Source organism: Pleurodeles waltl, chromosome 7 (assembly GCF_031143425.1).
Source record: "Pleurodeles waltl isolate 20211129_DDA chromosome 7, aPleWal1.hap1.20221129, whole genome shotgun sequence".
Classification (NCBI taxonomy): domain Eukaryota; kingdom Metazoa; phylum Chordata; class Amphibia; order Caudata; family Salamandridae; genus Pleurodeles; species Pleurodeles waltl.
The window spans coordinates 1,381,898,921-1,381,921,349 of NC_090446.1; the positions used below are offsets into that span (position 1 = coordinate 1,381,898,921).

Consider the following 22,429-nt stretch of genomic DNA (forward strand, 5'->3'; position numbering starts at 1 on the left):
CAGAGGTGAAAGGCTAGCCTGGAAAATTAAAAACCTCTAATCTGCAAGTAGGTCATGCCCAGCAACTCTTCCCATTTCTCTCAGCTGATGTCACAAGCACAATTTTTGCTTCTACCTGATCAAATGAAATGCCACCCGCTTGAAGAAACCCACCATAGCTCATCATGTTTTTTCAAACATCCAGTGATCTCCAACCTCCTCAATCTTAGCATCTTGCAAAAGGAGGTTGGCTGAGTGCTCCAGGAGTATGCAGAGCAAAACAATATCTTGTATTATCTTCACTCTGGCTTCAAGCCAATGAAGAGAGTCCACTGTGGCAAACATAGGGGAGCATTTTCTGGTTACTTACACCATACAATACTACTTAAGAGGTACAACAGTAAGTCCAAGGTGTTGGAAATGACTAAAGAGGATTTGAAGATTTGTCTACAACCAAAGCAAAGAAATATGAATTAATACCATCCTGACTCAAACTAACCTGTGACACAATATTCCTCCTGGTCCCCTTTTCTGTTTGATATTTTTGTGCTCCCTTTAGCATATTACCCTTCGAGCCAAACAAAAGTAACAATTTTAAAAAATCTGGAATAACATCTCTTACTCTAACCTCACATTTCTCCTGCTAAACAATGTGATTTTAACTAGAGTCAACTTTAGCTTGTCAGTAGTCTGGAAACTTCTCTTGTTCTTCTAGTAATCACAAAGGAGAGCTGACACAAGTCCCACTGTTTTCTCATCTCAGTTACTGCACAGAACTTAAAACCAGCCCTCGAAAACTAACCATCAGACTGCGACGAATTTCAAAGAAAGTGTGGCCAGAATATACTTCCATCTATGGAGACATAGCCATGTTAAGCATCCCCTTATATCACTTGACTTGCTTCCGGTGGAATATTGGATCAAATTTAAAAAACTATCTAGACTAAGGTCCATCTCCTTCTATCTTTAAAGTCCTGCACTTCACTACATTCTAGTCTGAAGCTTCAGCTCCACTAATGCTCATTCAGGAGGTTCAAGCATGAAGGAAGAGATTTGGGGATCAGGAATACTTTAAGCCCACATCTCTGCACCAAACATAGACAATGTAATTTCTGCACAGTTGTCAGATCGATATTGAACTAAACACTAGCCATGACAAAGGAAACGCAAAAATGAATGGTGGATCTTGAACTTGTTCTTGCATCTATCTCTCTAATCCCAAGCTACGTTCTTCTCACCTTTTTCTACCCTTGTTCTAAGATTCTCACCTTGCTGCCTTGAAGCAGCCAGTTTGCAGTGTCTATACAAGTCAGTAGTAAATAAATAGTGATGCCACTAAGGTGATAGTTAATTACATGAGCAGGAGTATTCGTATGAAGGTGGGTTGTATATAAAACATGAATGTTGTAGATCTATAGGTCTTGTAGGTAAAAGCTTTCAGCACAGACACATTTTTGGGGTACTGTAACCAAAGAATCCTTGCTAAGTTTGTGGTGTTTCTGTTTCAAAGTTGGTTATTGCAGTATTTTCTTAAATGCATTTATTCAAATGGAGTATTTGGACCTTTTTACATCATTATCTGTAATTAATTCAACATATTTAAGCATTAAATAATTAATCTGATCTCTGACTACCATTCCCTCTTTCTGATCACACCTAACTTTCTAATCTCAGACTGATCTACAGGCCCGATGTAAGATTGACTATGTACTCCTGGCAAAAGAAAGCAGGACTTTACATGTGTGCCTTTTTCTTTCCTTGCAGAGGGAGATCACACACGATGTAAGACAGTGCTCACCTCCAAAGTAGGGGGGCTCATGGCATTTGCCAAAAAGCGCAGTACCTGCATCGGTTGCAAAGCTGTTCTGAACAATGATGGTATGTGACTAACTGGGTAATGGTGAACAATGATGCTTTGAGAGAGCTGGAGAATTATGTAATTGATGAAGGATGACAACTTGGGTTGGGTGAGGGGAATCCTAGCTAGAGAAAAACTGGTGGGGTAACAAACTCTCCAGGCAATCTGTTTTGGACATTAAGGGGCTTTTTGTAAGACTGACTGCTTTTTAAAAGTTATAGTAATTTCTACAAGGAAGGATGCGACCTTCATGTACCCAGCACGCCGTCTTAATTCTGTTGCCCATTTTTTATAATTGTAATTTTTACACAGAAAGGCTAAAGTGTATTAGCCTAATCAATGGTAATTGAAATATTTTGAAATTATGTGGATTTCTTATGTGTTCCTATGTCACCTTCCCAACCTTCATACTCCTGAGATGTTGCTTCTAACATGTTGGGGGACAGGAGAACCTTTGCATGCCTTTTAAGACATTTCAAGTTGTTATGCATACATGATTCCATCAGACTTTTGGCTTGTCCTCCAACACATCCATTCTTAGAACCTCAGTACCTTAACTCTGCTGAAGTGCATAGAACGGCTCTTTAATAATTATTTGGAAGTGATAAAGTTTCTAGCAAAACTGCCACGCATGGTTTCTATAGGTACACTATCAGTGTAGAAGTGACATAGATCCAAGAGGTTATTTGTGTTGGAAATGAAGAGGGTGAACAATGAATAAGGCAGTACTTGGATTAATATGAAATGCATATATAATTTTATACGTAAGGGTGCAGAATATTGGTGGGCAGGGCTAAATGATGGATAAATGGGACTTGGAGGAAGGTGAGCTCACATTGGAGAAGGTGAGTTCTGAAGACAATTATAAACTGAGATTAGGTAGGTATACACCCAAGGCAGTGCATTCTGATGAGTCAGTCCAAAGAGGTGTAATGCGTGATTATTTGGGGATAGTGAAGCAATGAGCATGACAGTGCAAATATTAGCATAATACAGGCAATTAGGGCACCAAACAGTTCAGCACAATAGTAAGCACTTTGTACTCTACTGGACCAGCCTGTTGTCAATGAGTAAAGATGAGATTTTGAAAAGGCAGAGCGGAAAAAAAAAAAAACACAAGTGGACTGCCTTATTTTTGTTAACCTGGTTGAGAGGGTTAAACTCTACTTCGGAAGACACACACTTTGGAGAGATTTAGTGATGTGAAATGATTATTAGGGCTGTACGTCATTAATGGTAACTGTTTTTTGGCCATTCTGGAGACAACGAAATGTGAGCATGTTTCAGCGAAACAGCACACCAACATTTACATAGAAGGGTGAGAAAGCGAGGATGTCAGAACGAGTGGTAGTCATAACTGAATTGGAGCACCAAGAAAATGGGTTAAAAGAAATCATACAGTAGCCAATTTCTATATTTTGATGATTAAGCGTAAGCAATTGTAGGGCCTTCCAGCATGTAATAACCATGAGGGAGTTTGACATTTGGGTGTGGGTCTGAGATGTGAAGGAGGGTAAAGCAAAGATGCTTTGTGTATCGGCTGCATAGAGTTGATAGGACAATCCAGATTAGCAAGGAATATTGTCCACTGTTGTATTTGGCACTTTCTACAGGCTCATCCCCAAAGCTTTTCTTTTCTCCCTCCTGTATTCTGAACCTGTTGTTGTTGGGTTTTAGGAGTCTGCTCACTTTACCACTGCTAACCAGTGCTAAAGTACTTTTGTGCTCTCCTTTAAGCATAGTAAAATTGACTTACACCAAATTGACCTATTTAAGTTACTTGTACATGCCTAGTAAAGTGGTACTACATGTACCCATGGCCTAAATATTAAATGCTACTAGTGGGTCTGCAGCCCTGATTGTGCCACCCATTTAAGTAGCCTTCTTTCAGACATGTCTCAGGCCTGCCATTGCGGCCTCGTGTACAGTTTCAACCTGGCAAAAATAATCCTTTTGCCAGGCCCACACCTTCCTTTTTAATACATACAAGTCACCCCTATGGTAGGCCCTAAACAGACCATAAGACAGGGTGCATTGTACTTTAAAAGTAGGACATGTACTTTTAAGGTTTACATGTCCTGGTAGTGAAAAACTCCTAAAGTCGTTTTTGACTCCCGCAAGACTTGCCTCTCCCATAGGATAACATTAAACTTACCTTATCACATTTAATAAGATGAAACTTCCAGTTGGGAGCATTTAGACAAGTAGAGTTTGTTGCCTAAAGAATTGTAATCAAAAGTACTCTTTCATGGTAAAGTCAGATTTTTTTGTCATAATTCTTTTAGAAAGTTGCAAAAAGAACCGTTGATGGACGGAATGCAGACCAAATCAAACATTCATACTGGGTCACAAATCTGGGTTCAATCCATTAGACGTGGGTCCCAGGTTCACTATGCCACTGGAATCAAGCTAGCCTAGCTGATGAAGGGTGATACCCTGAAACCGGTCCCAGGATGCTTGTTTCCGGTCCATGGGAGACCTGGTCTGGCAGTTCGGGCTGGACTGTTCCCATGGGGAACAGGGTGAAGGCTAATTTGCATATGGCTGAGTCCAAACTGGGGTGGCATGGTGAGCAAAAGAATTGATGGAGTAAACTCAGATCTGTGACTGGGGTGAATGTTTGATTGGCTTTGCATTCCGTCCATCATTTATGTTTGTTTACTTTTAGAAAGTTGGCATTTTATTGTTCTAACCACTTTGTTCTCGCAGCCTGATCCCGAGTCACATGACTGTGTAGCTGAAAGTAGGTCCTTGTGTATTGCCCCCTGACAATGAGACAAACAGAAAATAAGTATTGGCAGGTTGGGCCCCTCTGAGTTAATGAGGGGGAAAAGCTGTGACCATCCACACTTGCACATTACAAAGGTTTTGCCTGCACACACTCACAAAGAGGTTGACACTGGTCTTTTGTGACCCCAGACAAGCTGGCGCCAGGACAAGGAGGAAGGGGTGCCTGACAACTTAGGAGATCAAAGCCTCTAGAAGCTTCTTCTACTTCTAAGTGGGACCCTTAGATCCAACTCTTCAGTACACTTTTGGACCTGTGGGCTCTGCCCAGAAGGAGGACTGTGCTTCTGAAAGGACTGCCATGCTGCTGAACTGCTGCCTCGCTGTGCTGACCTGGTGCCCTCTTGCCTGGGTGAGGACTGGAGCTGCATCTCTAAACCCTAGGTTCCCAGAGGTACTCCAGGGGCTAGTTGACAGGCCTCCTGATCAGAAGCCTCAGGGACAGAACAGGCTTTTATTTAATTGTTTTATTTATGATTTGATGATTACAACAATTCAAAGTCAGGCACGTGACAGTTACAACACCATTGATTACATACGTTCGATGGCATATGTTGCTGCAGATACACATGTTTCGCACAGTCCGCTGCCTGGTGTTGGGCTCGGAGTATTACAAGTTGTTTTTCTTCGAAGAAGTCTTTTTTGGTCACGGGACCGAAGGACTCCTCCCTCTTCGGCTCCATTGCGCATGGGCGTCGACTCCATCTTAGATTGTTTTTTTCCGCTGTCGGGTTCGGACGTATTCCTTTTCGCTCCGTGTTTCGGTTCGGAAAGTTAGTCAGAATCTCGGAAGAAAGCGTCGGTATTGTTCCGTTCGGTATCGGGATAGTTAGGTACATCGACACCGATCATCGGAAGACTTTGGGGTAGCTTCGATTCCCCCATCGGGGCCTGGTCGGCCCGACCGCGTGCGACATCGAAGCCGATGGAACGGACCCCGTTTCGTTTCTGCCCAAAATGTCACAGTAAGTATCCTTATACAGATCAGCACTTGGTCTGTAACTTGTGCTTGTCCCCCGAGCACAAGGAGGATACCTGTGAGGCCTGTCGAGCCTTCCGGTCCAGAAAAACACTCCGGGACCGAAGAGCCAGGCATCTACAAATGGCGTCCACGCCAACAAAACAACGTTTCGACGACGAAGAGGAAACATTCTCGGTTCCGGAATCAGAATCCGGAGACTCCGACGTCGAACAACAGCAACAAACAGTGAGTAAGACGTCGAAAATTAAAACCATCGAGAAGACAAAAGCCCAGGGGACGCCACTGCCAACAGGCCATGGCTCGACCCATAAAACCGGCGACCCGTCGAAGGCGCCGAAAAAGGGCACGCCCATAGCGAAGACACCCGACTCCGGTCGAGGGACCGCCATGGAGCAACCTCGGAGCCGAGATAGCGGCTCCGAGAGGCAAAAACAAGATGCCGGCACCGAAAAACATCGGCACCGAGACACACTGCCGAAAGCCACAAAAATTCTGTCGGTGCCGAAGCCGAAAAAAGATTCTCTCTCGGCGCCGAAAAGTTCCACACCTTCATCCTACACAGAGGAACAAGGAATAAGTGGCCAGATGCACAGATTTGGACAAGAGCTCCAAAGTGTAGAATCAGACTACACACAAAAGAGACTGTACATCCAGCAAGACACAGGGAAGATATCAACCCTTCCCCCAATAATGAGGAAAAGAAGGATCGGACTTCTCAAGGATGACGCACAACCACAAGCCAAAGTGGTTAAAAAAGTCACGCCTCCGCCTTCTCCACCACAACAGGCATCGCCGGCACAAACACCGCCACAAATGCACTCACCAGCGCAAACTACCATAAGTCAAGATAATCAGGATCAAGACGCTTGGGACCTATATGACACCCCAGTGCCGGACAATGATCCCGATTCATACCCCACAAAGCCGTCACCGCCAGAGGACAGTACCTCATACTCGCAACTGGTGGCTAGGGCTGCAGAATTCCACAATGTCCAACTGCATTCCGATCCTATAGAGGATGATTTTTTATTTAACACCCTCTCGGCTACCCATAGCCAATATCAATGTCTCCCAATGCTACCAGGGATGTTACGGCACGCAAAACAAATTTTTGAAGAGCCCGTAAAATCAAGAGCCATCACCCCAAGGGTGGATAAGAAATACAAACCACCACCCACAGACCCAGTGTTTATTACTTCGCAGTTACCACCTGACTCCGTAGTAGTAGGGGCAGCTCGCAAGAGAGCAAATTCCCATACATCTGGCGACGCCCCACCTCCGGACAAAGAAAGCAGAAAATTTGATGCGGCAGGAAAAAGAGTAGCATCACAGGCAGCCAACCAGTGGCGCATCGCAAATTCTCAAGCGCTGCTGGCCAGATATGACCGCGCACACTGGGATGAGATGCAACTTCTCGTAGACCATCTTCCCCAGGAATACCAAAAAAGGGCGCAGCAAATAGTTGAAGAGGGACAAACGATCTCAAACAATCAAATCCGCTCTTCACTGGACGCAGCCGATACTGCAGCGAGAACAGTCAACACTGCTGTCACCATAAGGAGACACGCTTGGCTCCACACTTCAGGCTTCAAACCTGAAATCCAGCAGGCTGTCCTTAATATGCCCTTCAACGAGAAACAACTTTTTGGCCCTGAGGTGGACACAGCCATTGAAAAACTTAAAAAGGACACAGACACGACCAAAGCCATGGGCGCACTCTACTCCCCGCAGAGCAGAGGCTCTTTTAGAAAAACTCCATTTAGAGGGGGGTTTCGTTGCCAACCCACAGACACCACCAGCCAACAAACAAGAACCACACCATATCAGGGTTCATTCCAAAGGGGAGGTTTCAGGGGATATAGAGGGGGTCAATTCCCAAGGAGTAGGGGAAGATTCCAGACTCCAAAAACACCTCCACCTAAACAGTGACTTTCAAGTCACACAACCCCTTCACTCAACACCAGTGGGGGGAAGACTAAGCCAATTCTACCAATCTTGGCAGCAGATTACAACAGACAATTGGGTATTAGCAATAATCCAACATGGCTATTGCATAGAATTCCACAAATTCCCACCAAACATCCCTCCAAAAACACGCAAAATGTCACCACAACATTTAGAACTTTTAGGACTAGAAGTTCAAGCACTACTGCAAAAGGATGCAATATAGTTAGTACCAGTACAACAGAAAAACACAGGAGTTTACTCCCTGTACTTTCTAATTCCAAAAAAAGACAAAACATTAAGACCAATATTAGATCTCAGGACACTAAATACCTACATCATATCGGACCACTTTCACATGGTCACACTACAAGACATCATTCCACTGCTCAAACAGCAAGATTAGATGACCACATTAGACCTAAAAGATGCGTACTTTCATATACCGATACACCCTTCTCACAGAAAGTACCTAAGGTTCGTATTCAAAGGAATACATTACCAATTCAAAGTGTTGCCATTCGGAATAACAACTGCACCAAGAGTGTTCACAAAATGTCTAGCAGTAGTAGCAGCACATATCAGGAGACAACAGATACATGTGTTTCCTTACCTGGACGATTGGCTAATCAAGACCAACACAGTAAAAAAGTGCACAAACGACACCACATATGTCATACAAACCCTTCACAAACTGGGTTTCTCCATCAACTATACAAAATCACACCTCGAACCGTGTCAGACACAACAATATCTAGGAGCAACCATCAACACATCAAAGGGAATTGCCACTCCAAGTCCACAAAGAGTGCAAGCATTCCACAAGGTAATAAGTGCTATGTTTCCAAACCAAAAGATACAAGCAAAATTTGTGCTAAAACTTCTAGGCATGATGTCATCATGCATAGCCATTGTCCCAAACGCAAGACTACACATGCGACCCTTACAACAGTGCCTAGCATCACAATGGTCACAGGCACAGGGTCAACTTCAAGATCTGGTGTTGGTAGACCGCCAAACATACCTCTCGCTTCTATGGTGGAACAGCAACAATTTAAACAAAGGGCGGACATTTCAGGACCCAGTGCCTCAATACGTTATAACAACAGATGCTTCCATGACAGGGTGGGGAGCACACCTCAATCACCACAGCATTCAAGGACAATGGGATGTACACCAAACAAAATTTCATATCAATTACCTAGAACTGTTAGCAGTATTTCTAGCGTTAAAAGCCTTTCAACCCATAATAACACACAAATACATTCTTGTCAAAACAGACAACATGACAACAATGTATTATTTAAACAAACAAGGAGGAACACACTCAACACAATTGTGCCTCCTAACACAAAAAATATGGCAGTGGGCGATTCACAACAACATTCGCCTAATAGCACAATTTATTCCAGGGATCCAAAACCAACTAGCAGACAACCTTTCGCGAGACCACCAACAAGTCCACGAATGGGAAATTCACCCCCAAGTTCTGAACAAGTACTTTCACATTTGGGGAACACCCCAGATAGATTTGTTCGCAACAAAAGAAAACGCAAAATGCCAAAACTTCGCATCCAGGTACCCACACCGCGAATCACAAGGCAATGCTCTATGGATGAGTTGGTCAGGGATATTTGCATACGCTTTTCCCCCTCTCCCTCTCCTTCCATATCTAGTAAACAAGTTGAGTCAAAACCAACTCAAACTCATACTGATAGCACCCACATGGGCAAGACAACCTTGGTATACAACTCTACTAGACCTTTCACTAGTACCGCATGTCAAACTACCCAACAGACCAGATCTGTTAACACAACACAAACAACAGATCAGGCATCCAAACCCAGCATCATTGAATCTGGCAATTTGGCTCCTGAAATCCTAGAATTCGGACACTTAGACCTCACACAAGAATGCATGGAGGTCATAAAACAAGCTAGAAAAGCTTCCACTAGACACTGCTATGCATCTAAGTGGAAAAGATTTGTTTGCTACTGCCATACCAATCAAATCCAACCATTGCATGCCTCTACAAAGGACATAGTGGGATACTTACTACATTTGCAAAAAGCGAATCTCGCTTTTTCATCTATAAAAATACACCTCGCAGCAATATCTGCTTACCTACAAACTACTCATTCATCGTCTCTATTTAGAATACCAGTTATTAAAGCATTCATGGAAGGGCTAAAAAGAATTATACCACCAAGAACACCACCAGTTCCTTCATGGAACCTTAACATCGTCTTAACAAGACTCATGGGTCCACCTTTCGAACCCATATATTCCTGTGAAATGCAATATCTAACCTGGAAAGTCGCATTTCTCATTGCAATCACATCCCTCAGAAGAGTAAGTGAAATACAGGCATTTACCATACAAGAACCATTTATTCAAATACACAAAAATAAAATAGTTCTAAGAACAAATCCAAAATTTCTACCAAAAGTAATCTCACCATTCCATTTAAATCAAACAGTAGAATTGACAGTGTTCTTCCCACAACCAGATTCCGTGGCTGAAAGGGCACTACATACATTAGACATCAAAAGAGCACTAATGTACTACATTGACAGAACAAAGCTAATCAGGAAAACAAAACAACTGTTCATAGCTTTTCAAAAACCACACATAGGAAATCCAATCTCTAAACAAGGCATTGCTAGATGGATAGTCAGATGTATTCAAACATGCTATCTTAAAGCCAAAAGAGAATTGCCTATTACACCAAAGGCACACTCAACCAGAAAGAAAGGTGCTACAATGGCCTTTCTAGGAAACATTCCTATGAGCGAAATATGTAAGGCTGCAACCTGGTCTACGCCTCATACATTTACTAAACACTACTGTGTAGACGTACTAAATGCACAACAAGCTACAGTGGGCCAAGCTGTACTAAGAACATTATTCCAAACTACTTCAACTCCTACAGGCTAAACCACCGCTTTTAGGGGAGGTAACTGCTTTATAGTCTATGCGAAACATGTGTATCTGCAGCAACATATGCCATTGAACTGAAAATGTCACTTACCCAGTGTACATCTGTTCGTGGCATTAGTCGCTGCAGATTCACATGTGCCCTCCCGCCTCCCCGGGAAGCCTGTAGCCGTTTAGAAGTAGATCTTAAATCTTAAACATTTGTACATTTGTAAATAATTATTATAAACTTTTTATGTACATACGTATTCACTCCATTGCATGGGCACTATTTATAGCAAACAACTCCATCCTCACCCTCTGCGGGGAAAACAATCTAAGATGGAGTCGACGCCCATGCGCAATGGAGCCGAAGAGGGAGGAGTCCTTCGGTCCCGTGACCAAAAAAGACTTCTTCGAAGAAAAACAACTTGTAATACTCCAAGCCCAACACCAGGCAGCGGACTGTGCGAAACATGTGAATCTGCAGCGACTAATGCCACGAACAGATGTACACTGGGTAAGTGACATTTTCAATATAATGCATCAACTCTTTGTGTGCATTCTTACAGTGATAGACCATGTTCATTCGGCAGGGCCCATCATGACTGCGCGTTCAAGTAGGGTCCTCTTAGCTGCAACACTGGCTTCTGGAGCAATAATGTATTCTGCAAGTTCTTGTTGATCGTGAACTCGCAACTTGTTATACTGCAAACTGTCACTTCATGTGATATATGCATACCCATATTGCACATCTATTCTCCTTCTGGGTCACCTGTCTCCTTGCCAGCTAAATACCTATGATAAGGGTCCCAATACTTTTTGTATGCATCTGTTTGTGTGTTGCAGTATAGCATATCATCATGCCTTTCCTTTAAAGTCTGTAGGGGGCCACGGTCCCATCTCATAGCTATCCTGCGTTTTGCCAGCAGCATGCCCATTGAGACTAGATGACGGCTTTCTTTCGCAACTTCCCTATGGTAGTCTAGTAGGGACAGAAGTGGTGTGCGCTCCAGTCTGCCACCCACAATAACCTCCAACTCAGTGAACACACTCCCCTAGAAAAGTTGTATGCCTGGGTAGGCCCATGCCATAAGTATAAAGCCCACTTCTACCTCTCCACACCTGGGGCAATCAGATGTGTCACGCAGCCCATATCTAAACAGTCTAAGGGATGTGTAGAATGTCCTGTTGATGTATTTAAAGTGGAGCAAGCGGTGCCGTACATTTAGTGGTACTTTCGTGTACAGCACAGCTGTATCGCCACTGCATGTCCGTGAACTGTGTCCCTGTATACCTTTGCCATTCCACTCTAGCTCTCGTTAACTCCGGCCCTAGTGCCTCTTGTGTGTAAGCGTATAATCTAGTCACTAGTTTGCGGCGGTTGGGATCCGCAATAACCATGGAAAGTGCTTGCATTTCAGGTGGTTCCTGTAACTCGTCCCCCAGCAGTGTGCACATACCATGGCATGCCCTGTAATACTGATATTGCATGAGTGGGGAAGTTTCCTGTATCTGTGCCTTAATTGCTGCCCAGGTGCGCATTACCCCTTTGTTAAAGAAACACCCATCGTCTTAATATCCATACTATGGAAGGCTGCGATCGCACTTTTGTCTCGCCCCAACGGTAACCATGTGCACCATTCAGTCGGTATATGAGGAGAATATAATTGGGGTAGCGCTTGTCTAGCATGATGTTGTGCCATTCGTGGGTGGTAGTGTTGAAGGAGTCAAGCGTTCATGTTTACGGACCAGGGGTTGAAACAACCGACTAGGCAGAGGGTTCGGCGCTGAAATATTTAGTTCTAATGTCAGATAGGGTGTCTCAGGTGTTCAGTGTATCCAGTGATTTGCACATGTTGAGTGTGCTACTCTGTAGTATGTCTCCAGGTCAGGTGCATTGAGTCCACACATCTCTTATGGAAGGGTCAATACCCTCCACGGTACCCTGGGCTGCTTACGAGCCCATGCTAACTTAATGAGCAGGGTCCTCAGGGTGGAAAAGACTGCCTTCGGAAGTAGGATAGGGATGTTCTGGAACAGGAATAAAAATCTTGGCAATATCACCATCTTCATGAGGGCTCTTTGTCCCATCGGGGACAAAGGTAGCCTAATCCATCTCTCCACATTTTCAGTCAGTTTTTGTAATGCTTTTCCATAATTGTCCCTCATGACCATTTGTGGGTCTGTGTGTATTTGGATGCCTAAGTAGCGCACAGAGTCTGTTTCCCATTTAAGAGGGAAATCCATGACTGTTGGAGTTGTGCTCCTTGTAAGGGGGAATGCTATAGATTTATCCCAGTTAATCCGCAGGCCGGAAAGGGTGCTAAAGTTTATGATCTCTTGGAGTGCAGGTGCAAGGTTATGTATAGGGTTACATAAGTACAGCAAAGTGTCGCCCAATATATGCAGAGATGATCAGATTATATCCTGGAAATTGGATGCCCCGTGCCCACGATATTCACTCAGCACAGAAGCCAGCGGCTCCGCGACGAATGCGTACAACAGGGGTGACAGCGGACATCCTTGCCTGGTGCCTCTGGTAATGGATATCACCTCTGAGACAGATCTGGTAATTCTAACTCTGGCTACGGGCACTGTGTTAATGGGTTGAACTAGTTGTGTAAAAATCTCTCCCACCCCTATGCAGCGCAGCACTGCCAGCATGAGGCTCCATTCTACTGAGTAAAATGCCTTTTCGCCATCTAGGAAGACCTCTATCGCGTTCACCTCCGACTCTGTGTTGTATAGCTCCAAATACTGTTTGCAAATTGGCTGTTAGGCTGCGGCCGGGAATAAATCCCGCTTGTTCTGCCTTCACGACTTGCGGCAGCACTTTCGCCAGCCTATCCGCCAGGATTTTAGCATAGATTTGTGTCTACGTTGATCAGAGATAGCGGTCTATACAAGGATCATTGTGTGGGGGGTTTACCAGGTTTAAGTAGTGTAATAATCAGTGCTTTTCTCAGACAGAACAGGCTTTTAACCACCTTGAACCCAGTACCTGGACTCTGCCATCTTTCAGTCTTGCCCTCCCAAGTGGTGCCACCCCAGTCCTGGACCCTTGGAAGTGGGCCTGAAGGTGTTCTGCCGTCCCAGCTGTACATTCAACAGAACCGATGCACCGCTTCTGGCGTAGTGCACCTCCCACAGAACTGGCACATCGCTTCTGCTGCTCGACGCATCACCCTCTGAACCGATGCATTACCTGTGCTGTGCAGACTTCCCTATGTAAGACCTTCACACTGCCCATTGGAACTGCTACTGCGCGATGCATTTCCATGCAAGAACATCGCCTTGCCCAACGCAGCCAATTGGAACCGTCAGGGTGCAGTGCATTTCCATGCATGGACATCATACCTCATTTTGCAGCTCCCTGGAACCGCCACTGGGCCACACACCTCCTCACCTGGACCTCACATCGTTTCTGTTGTGCTATACATCCTCAACACAGGATTACGCATCTCTTTGCAACCAGGATTAAGGTTCTGTGTTCAGCTGGCCTAACTGGGTCCCTGTAGCCAGCCTTCACTTCATCGTGGTCAGCCTGAATTTGTGACTTTGTCCCAGGCCAGCACAATCAGATAATCACATTTAGTGCTTTTTGAAGTTACTTTCACTGAAATCTTTAAACGTGCATATCCCCTCTTCTACTTATTGTTTTTTTCGTTTTGCCTTTGATTTAGTTGTTAAAATGTACAGTTTTTTTTTTATTTGGTGTGGGATCCGTGTTGGGTTTTTCACATTATTACTCCTTGAAGTGCTGCACAAATACTTTACACATTTCCTCTAAGTTGAGCCTAACTGCTGGGGGCAAACTACAAGAGAGTTGAGCACAGCTTAATTTGGGTTTTGCTTGTGGCTTCACCCTGACCAGGAATGTGGTTGCTGCTTGAGTATGGTTTCACTCCCCTCAATCAGTAACCCAGTCTCTTACACCAACCATTTTATTATATATCTCCATTGTGTCTTTCGTGTCCTCATTTCTTTTCTCAGCTCATAGCTTCTACTGCTTGGACCAAAAAGAGGGCAGGAGTTGAGTGTGGTAGACATCTTATGTCTGGAAAGTTTGGGGAACTCTGTAGCCATCTTAGTAGTTAAGTCCCTCGTCATTTCCAGACTTATCTCCTAATAGTTTGTAGACTCAGGTCTTCATACAAGAATTGACACTCTGGTACTGGACCAGTCCTCCTTCAAAGAGGGGGCCTGGCTGTCAGTATAGAAGGCAGGTTCTGAGGCTTAAAAATCCAGAGGAATTTTCACCATACAAAATTCCAAAATGTAGCTCTATGCTTTATCATTTTTTTATGATATTTCTTTTGTAAGACTCAAGCTTTTTCAGGGACAAACTCAAGCCAACACGTGTTTTGCAACTAATTAGAAAATGTTACTTTATCAAAGCCAGTTTATTCTTAAATGATTTATAGCCCTACAAAGTACGCATAAGAAACCCGGCAACAGAGGTGCAGAAATAAAAGCAGTTTCAGGTGCTAAGTAGTTTGGTACTTTTCAAATTAATTGATTGAAGTGAAGTGTGTGACGGGTATGCATTTAGTTGGCATCCTAATTGGTAGTTTGATGGTTATCATTCCACAACCACTCATAAATGACCCATCTTTAACATGCAGTGATTTTTCTACAGCTCTATTCACAAGAGCCCAACATTTTACAGATATACTCTAACATTTCAGTTTAACATGCTCTCCCAAACTCATTCCTTTTATCAAAGCATCCAACCCACTCTTTCGGTTCTCAGACTATCAAGCCTCATGCTGTCACATCCAGCATTCTTTTCTCTCTGACCTCTCTCTTCACCTGTTCTTAGTTCTGGCACAAAACGCTGAAAAAGTGTTTAAAAAATATACATATGAAAGACAACTATCGACAAGCCAGAAGAATAAAGAAAATATATAGCCATGTTCATTGTTTACAATGAATTGCTAGCAATGTTATGCTGACATACAACCTCTGTGTGCCTAAATAAATATATTCTGGAGGCTGACTCCTGCCTGTTGCACAAGCTGCCCATCCAGCCTCTACCAGTTCTGTTTATCTATATTAACTCTCTGTCCTTATACTAAAGGTGGAACACTATAGGGAAAGGGAGAGAGTAAACAAGAAAACTGAACTTTAAAGTGAAAATGATTTCTCAGGCAACAAGTTGGCAGCTACACAGAAAACCCAGAATGTATGAATGAGGACGTGAAAGACATCCTGCTAGAAGTGAAAGGTAGATTGCATTCCATAGGTACAAAATAGACAGATTGACAACTGCCTCACAAGCTCAGAAAAACGTCCGTATAGTAACGTGGCATGCAAGTGATTTAAATCATCATCAAAACAAGGTGCTTGCATACCTTGATAGACACAATATAGATGTGGCTATGTTACAAGAAATGAGACCGACCTAAACAATTTACCAAACAGATTGGTGTTTAAACATGTTTTGCTTCTGACAACTGCTTAAATGTCTTAAAATCAAGAGTAACAAAGTCATTACTGATCCAACTATACATTATAGTAGGTACAGTGGTAGACACACCTATTACATTTGTTAATGTATATGGCCCTAACATAGAATATTCTATCCAAAGATTTCTCACCTTTTGGATATTTCCCAGGCATCATGCTGGATCAAGAATTTTTCGGCAGTACCTTTGCACACTGTTAAGTGGCACTATGCGGCTCCGCACTGACTCCATTCTGCTCTCAAATGACGTGCGAAGCCGATATAGGTGCAAATCCTGCACACTGACATCAGTTGCTTCCTTTCTACGCCACCAGATGTGGATTTGGCGCACCCTCTCGTCTTTTTGAGACTCCCTCTATCTCCTAAAAATCTGGTGCAAGGGAATTATCACCTCCTAAGCCAAAAGGTAGTCTTTTGTAATCTTTGTAGGAACTTTTGCAAAGAAATGTCTGTGACAGACCCTTATTGGGTTTGCCTGTGTGCCTGCGGGCGACCACTCTAAGGCCTACAACGATGCACCCGAGGCCACCCAAGACCCCGGGCAAAACTACATTGCCGGCAACCAGAAGAGTCCGTGATAGGGAGATCTCCAGGGTGAAAGTTCAGTCCTGGGGCCATTCCAGATCCAGAAATCATAGGAGTTATTCCAGGGGTTGTTCTTCATCTCCATCAAAGTCGTTGGGTAAGTTGAAGAAAAAAACACAACAAATCTAAGCTGGCCTTAGCCCCTTCCTGCCGCTCTCACTCTCCTGAAAAGGTGTGAGGGCAGCACCATACATCTTGATTTCGCTCCCAAAGTCGTTCAGCTTCTAAGCCTTTTCCGCAACATTTCTGGCACAACCGGACTCTGTGGCACATCTTTGGGCATCATGGAGCCAAGAGGCCCTTCTCTCCAGAATATCTGTCAGCAACAGTTGGACTGTCCTGGACACCTCCAGCTCCAGTTTAGACTTCTCCCCTACTGGAACTTTAACACCAATGTCTGCTCCATCAGTGCTGGAGGACAACATACTACTTTTACTGTATGAATTCAAGTTGGTGTTGGTTCAGCCTCGATAGAAGCTGCACCCAACCTCTTTCGGCGCCAATTCCTCCACCTGAGCCTTCACAAGAGAAAACACATACTCTGCGTTCCCTATTTGGCACTGTTTCGGCTAACCATTACAACTCGGGTAAGGAGATTGGCCAGCCACACCAAGACGAGAATTGGTATGACGAGTTGAAAAAGATGTGGCCTTGAACCTCCCCTGATTCGGGCTTCTTTCACCCTTTGGTTCAACCACTGAGGAGAGTGGTTTCTACATCATGGTTATGAGTAGGGAGGCCAAAGTCCTTGGCTTCCAGCTTCCCATCTTGGAGGTCAAGACCAATTTTTTTTACAGAGGTCCTTCTGATGGACCAAACCTCCATTGAGCCCCTCTTACATTTTAACACGGCTCATATAGACACTTTGTTGGGACCATGGGCCAAACCTTGCTCTGGCCCACTGTCAACCACCAGATTGAACGACGACCCTGCCCTGCCCGGGCCGGCGGTTTTATCATAACACCCCTACCCTGAAAACTAACCATAGTACATTCCCAACTACTACTATCCCGATAGCGGGTCACAGTGGATAGTGACATTCCAAAAAAGGGGTCTTCTTGTCTGTCATCTCGGCACTACTATCTGTGAATGTCAGCTGTCTGGTTGGGCCCTATTCCTATGTCCTTTGGGGTTTGGTGGCTCAATTCTTTTCTGTTGTTTCTGTGGACTTCTGACTGGCTGCAAGGAAATACATCTTTTTGTGTGGTCACCCCCAAGCTTTTGGACTAAAGCTGCTGTTTTTCGACTGAAACTGCTCTGAGGCCTGCTAATCGAACCTCCATGCCAGTGCCCTGCCCTAAAACGCGTCTGTCGAATTGGCTTGTACTAGACTGGCATAAGCTAACTTACTTATGAGCCCTAAGTATATGGTACCCAAGGCACCTAGGTTAGTGTCACTCTAGGGACTTAAGCACTGGTTATGGCACCCTGGATGTGACCCACATAAAACCTACTTCCATTGCAGACTCGAGGAGCAGTTTTCATCTGCTAGCCAGGCCCTTCCACTGCCCTTGGTGGGAAAGACAAACCTCCCCTGGTACATAGTCACCCCTATGGCAGGCCTATTGAGGTCTAAGGCAGGGTGCTACATATTTCATAGGCAGAACATATATTTCATGTGTTCTGACAGTAAAAACAAGAAACTGTTGTTTTTACTGTTGAAAGACCTGGTCTCCCATTGACGAGTACAGGGTTACATGCTGACCCCCTCAGCGGTGCCACTTCGTAAACAATGCAACCTAAGTTGATACTCTAAGGTATCAAACAACTCATGATATTTAGCCCGACTGGGTAGTCCAGTTGAAATTAACATGTAGTAGTGTGCAACTTTTACAAAGTTGCCACTTAGTTGCCTTCAATCTCCTGTGCCCTTAACTGATACAGAAGTTGTTTGAACGTGAGACTGCCTTCTGCCCTCCTATGAAGACGTGCTAGTGATTCCCAGGAAAGGGGACTACAGGGGGCTGCACTGAAGAGTGGTGTTACCTCCCTCCTGCAGAAAGCCACACGTGGTGTTGGCCCTAAAGGCGAGCCTCAAAGCTGAAGCCTCCTTTAAAGAACAATGGAGAACACTTGGGAGAGGGCAGCCCCATTGTTTAAATAGACTAGCTGGCACCCTGGGAAAAAGAGGGGAAACATGTTGTCAGACCATTTTTTCTGGGTTGGGCTAGGGAGCTTTATATGCTGAGAGAGAGGTCTTCCTATGTTGGAAATTAGCAGAATGGTGCATCCTGGACTAGCCAGATTACACACTTTGCCGAAAGTGGTCATAAGGTGGTGGGGAACCTGGTAGCCCATTGGATACCAACTGCATCCTACACAGTGGTTATTTTCTGTGCACCCCTGGAACCATGAAGTCAGATCTCGTCTTTACTGGAAGAAAGAATAAGTGCTGTGCTGCCCATTGGAACCGGCAAAGAGAGGCTGCACTGACATGGACTGCATGGGACTGTACCTGCTGTGTTTTGCTCTTCTCCAGAGCCCAGCCGAAGCAAGAGATTCCAAGGGGCAGTTGGCTGACCTCCTGTTCGCAGCACAGGACTACAACAGCTGAAGAAGCCTGCTGGGGTGAGTCTGTAGTCCATATCTTCAAGCAACTGCTTCTTGTCATCGTGCAGCACCAGAAACCAAGACCCATAGCTCAAAGTTGCATCTGCGTTTTCTGAAACTGGGAGAGTTGTCAGAATACAGTTTGGTCGCACCGAAAGCAAGTTATCATCCAAGGAAGGATTCAGCTGGAACAGTGATACTGACCAACTGGTTACCCAGTTGCACCTACCAGGGCCTAAAGGACTTCGAGGGATGTTGACCTGTTTGGCCAGGATTGCCACACCAAGCCTGTGGACCAAGGAGTAGCTGCAGGAAAACCCCTGTCGACCGCATCTGCAACATCCATGAGCATCTTTAGCATCTTGTATCCCTTGCATCAGGGCCACTCCATAGAAAGGGATACAAGTGCCTGGAATTCCCTGAAGACTGCTCCTATCTTCGAGGTAACAGTTTTTGTGGAACTTGCTGGTCCCCCACACCGGCTCCCTGCTGGAGTTGGTCATCCACAGTAACCTTAAGTAACCTCATTGAAACTTACTGAAGATTTTCTCATACACGTTTGTAAGTGGCAAATTTGTTGACTTTGCCAATGCTGCTTTGCGCTTAACGTGCATGTTTAATATACCTAGTAAATTCTATAACCCCGGAACCCTCCAGTGAGGCCTAAACATACATAAATATACAGTCCGTTTTTATAAATTGATTTCTGGTTTTTGAGTGTCTTGTGACTTTCTTCAATTGTTTTGGTGCTGTTTAAATGCTTTATACTTAATACTTTGTAAAAGCCTTGCTTCTAAGATCCTCAGCTATCCAGTGTTGCGCTAGAGAGTTTAACAAACAAAACCTACTTGCCCTAAAGTGTTGGTAAATGTATTACATGTTGAGGCCACACAACCACCATATAATTCACCCCATTTCCCCACACTGGTCCTCGTCCAGGCTTTACACGACGGTCATGAAGCAGCTGTGTTCACAATTTGTTGTGGCTTGGATACCACTGATTGGCTGGCCATTGGCAACTGTGCTGCAATTCGCCACCACGCTTGGCTGTTGTCCAATGGTTTTTCAGGCAATGTTCAGCATTCCCTCATGGACATTTCATTTGACAGGACTTGCCTATTTGGGAACAAGGTGACTACCTTCTCAAGTAGTTCAAGGAGAGCAGGGCCACTGCACGTCCTCATGCTTATCTGCCCCACCCCATCAGCCCTTGTGCTCCTTTTGCTTCTTCGACTGAGTTACCCCATACCACCAGCCAGTCTAACCCCACAAGGTAACCAGCAGTTTTGCAGTCAAGGCTGTGAGGCCCACTGCCTCTGTGTTCATGAGTAGCAGACTGGCCAGTCCACTATCCCCCTGCAGTCCCATCTGCCAAACTCCTTTTAGTGTGCCTTCAGTGGAGCATAGCCACCAGGTGGGTGGCAGGATCGGGTAATTCTTGATGGGTTGGTAATCCATAACATCAGACAAGTGGGTCCTGCAAATTCTGCAGGGAGGCATTTGGTCTCTGACAGTCACAGCTCCACATCAGCCTTCTGGAGCTGGGGGCCATCGTCTTTTATCTCAAAGCTTTCCTTCCATCCATCAAGGGGAAGCTGGTGCAGATTCTCACAGACAACATAACCGCCTTGTAGTGCAACAGGCAGGCTGGGGGTCTGGGACTCTTTGCCCGAGTCTCCACCCACCTAGCTAGGTCCAAGAAGCGAGTCTGGACAAACAGAGCAGGCATGGACTGTTCCATCCAGATGTTGTGCAAGGGAGGGCGAGGCCTGGCTAGATCTGTTTGAGTGCACAGTGTCTGCAATTTTGCATGCTGGAGTACGTTAGATGCATTGGAACACGGCTCACCTGTACACCTTCCCACCAATACCTCACCTGCCTCTGAAGAAAATCGCGAAAGGCTGGCCCCAAGAATACCTCTTAGATTAAATCTGAAATGTCTAAGTGCCCACAAATAGCCTAGGACTTTAGGTTCAACAACAGAATAATGTGTGTATGTGTGTGTATATATATATATATATATGTGTGTGTGTGTGTATATATATATATATATATATATATATATATATATATATATATATATATATATATATATATATATATGCACACTAGCATAATATGTATTTCCTATTTCCACATCTATTTTTTTCTTCATTGCTTTTCTTTTTTACCTGTTGGGAGGGAAGGCAAGTGGGAGTCTGATTGCTATTCAGGTAGACCCCTGTGACTCCGTTTGTCTCTCTGCCCATTCTAGTCTGTTGTAGGCAGTTCTGTTCCATCTCCTCCCTCTTACCCACTGGTAACACCCTTTCTCCAGCCACGTGTCAGTTATGTCCTTCCAGTCCATTGCCAGTCCTACTACATCCCCGATTTTTAGCTCATTGCCACTTGTGCCCCTTCTCACCTTGCCTCACTTGTCAGTCATGACTCTTTCTTATGGCTGCTTTTGAGTCCTATTTCTTGCCTTGGAGTTTCTTGGCAATCTATCTTCTTTTACTTTCCATTTCACAAGTTTATATTTGTTTGAGCTTCAAATCATTATAAATGTGCATTATTGTAGAACAAATCAATAATAGTTCATTCAGAGTGCAAGTACACCGAGCCTGATAACGGGCTGCAGAGAAGCACGTAGAATAAACCTTCCCTTCCTTGTTCTACTTCTGCTTTTCATTTTGCCCCCAAAGCAGATATATTGAGAATTCTGTCATTGGCCAGAGTAATCTGCTCTAATTTATTTGTTCTCAGGCCTGATGAGATAAAATGTTTGTTTTATGTACTTTTAACTGTAAGTTTCAAGATCAGAACACTATAAAAAATATCAACAAACCAATGCCTTCTCTCCAAAGGGAAATCATTTATCTGAGCGTAAAGTAGCTGTGGTTTGGAAAAAGTGGTCACAGTGTATGAATATTACGAATCACTATAGACTATACAAATAGCCAATCCAGTACAATAAGACTATGCTTTTTCAGTCACATAAAGAGGTATTTGGCTCGGTCTCATCCTGTCTGTTATCCTCACCTTCATTGTTGGGCATCCATTTTGTTCATGGGGCTAGTTTAGGTTCTGTATGGTACGATTTTGTTATAAACTTCTTTTCAATTAATCTGTTGAATCTATTGCAACAATGTTTGGTCTTGTTTTGGCACACCCGATAACCCACATTCTTCCCATGGAGTGACCATGGCTTGCCTTCCATGTTATAACTCCGAGTTTTCAAGGTACTCTCTCCTTCTGGGTTTTAGTTCAGCTCAGGTTTATGTGCTGAAACTTTTGATTGTACTTCAGGCTGATCTGCAAGCTGTCTTATCTTAGTGCTGCTATGTCCACTCTTCAGCATCATCCTAGTAGCATTCTC

General features: G+C 44.3%; 1 protein-coding gene across 2 annotated transcripts in view; it reads left to right on the plus strand.

Moving 5' to 3' along the window:
- The window catches only part of POLD1 (DNA polymerase delta 1, catalytic subunit), a 336,382-nt gene that overhangs the window by 260,450 nt on the left and 53,503 nt on the right, over nucleotides 1-22,429 (plus strand). For both annotated transcript variants that reach the window (XM_069200918.1, XM_069200920.1), the window contains exon 24: nucleotides 1,744-1,857. In XM_069200918.1, coding sequence (XP_069057019.1) covers nucleotides 1,744-1,857 — 114 coding nt within the window. The remainder of the gene's footprint in view (nucleotides 1-1,743; nucleotides 1,858-22,429) is intronic.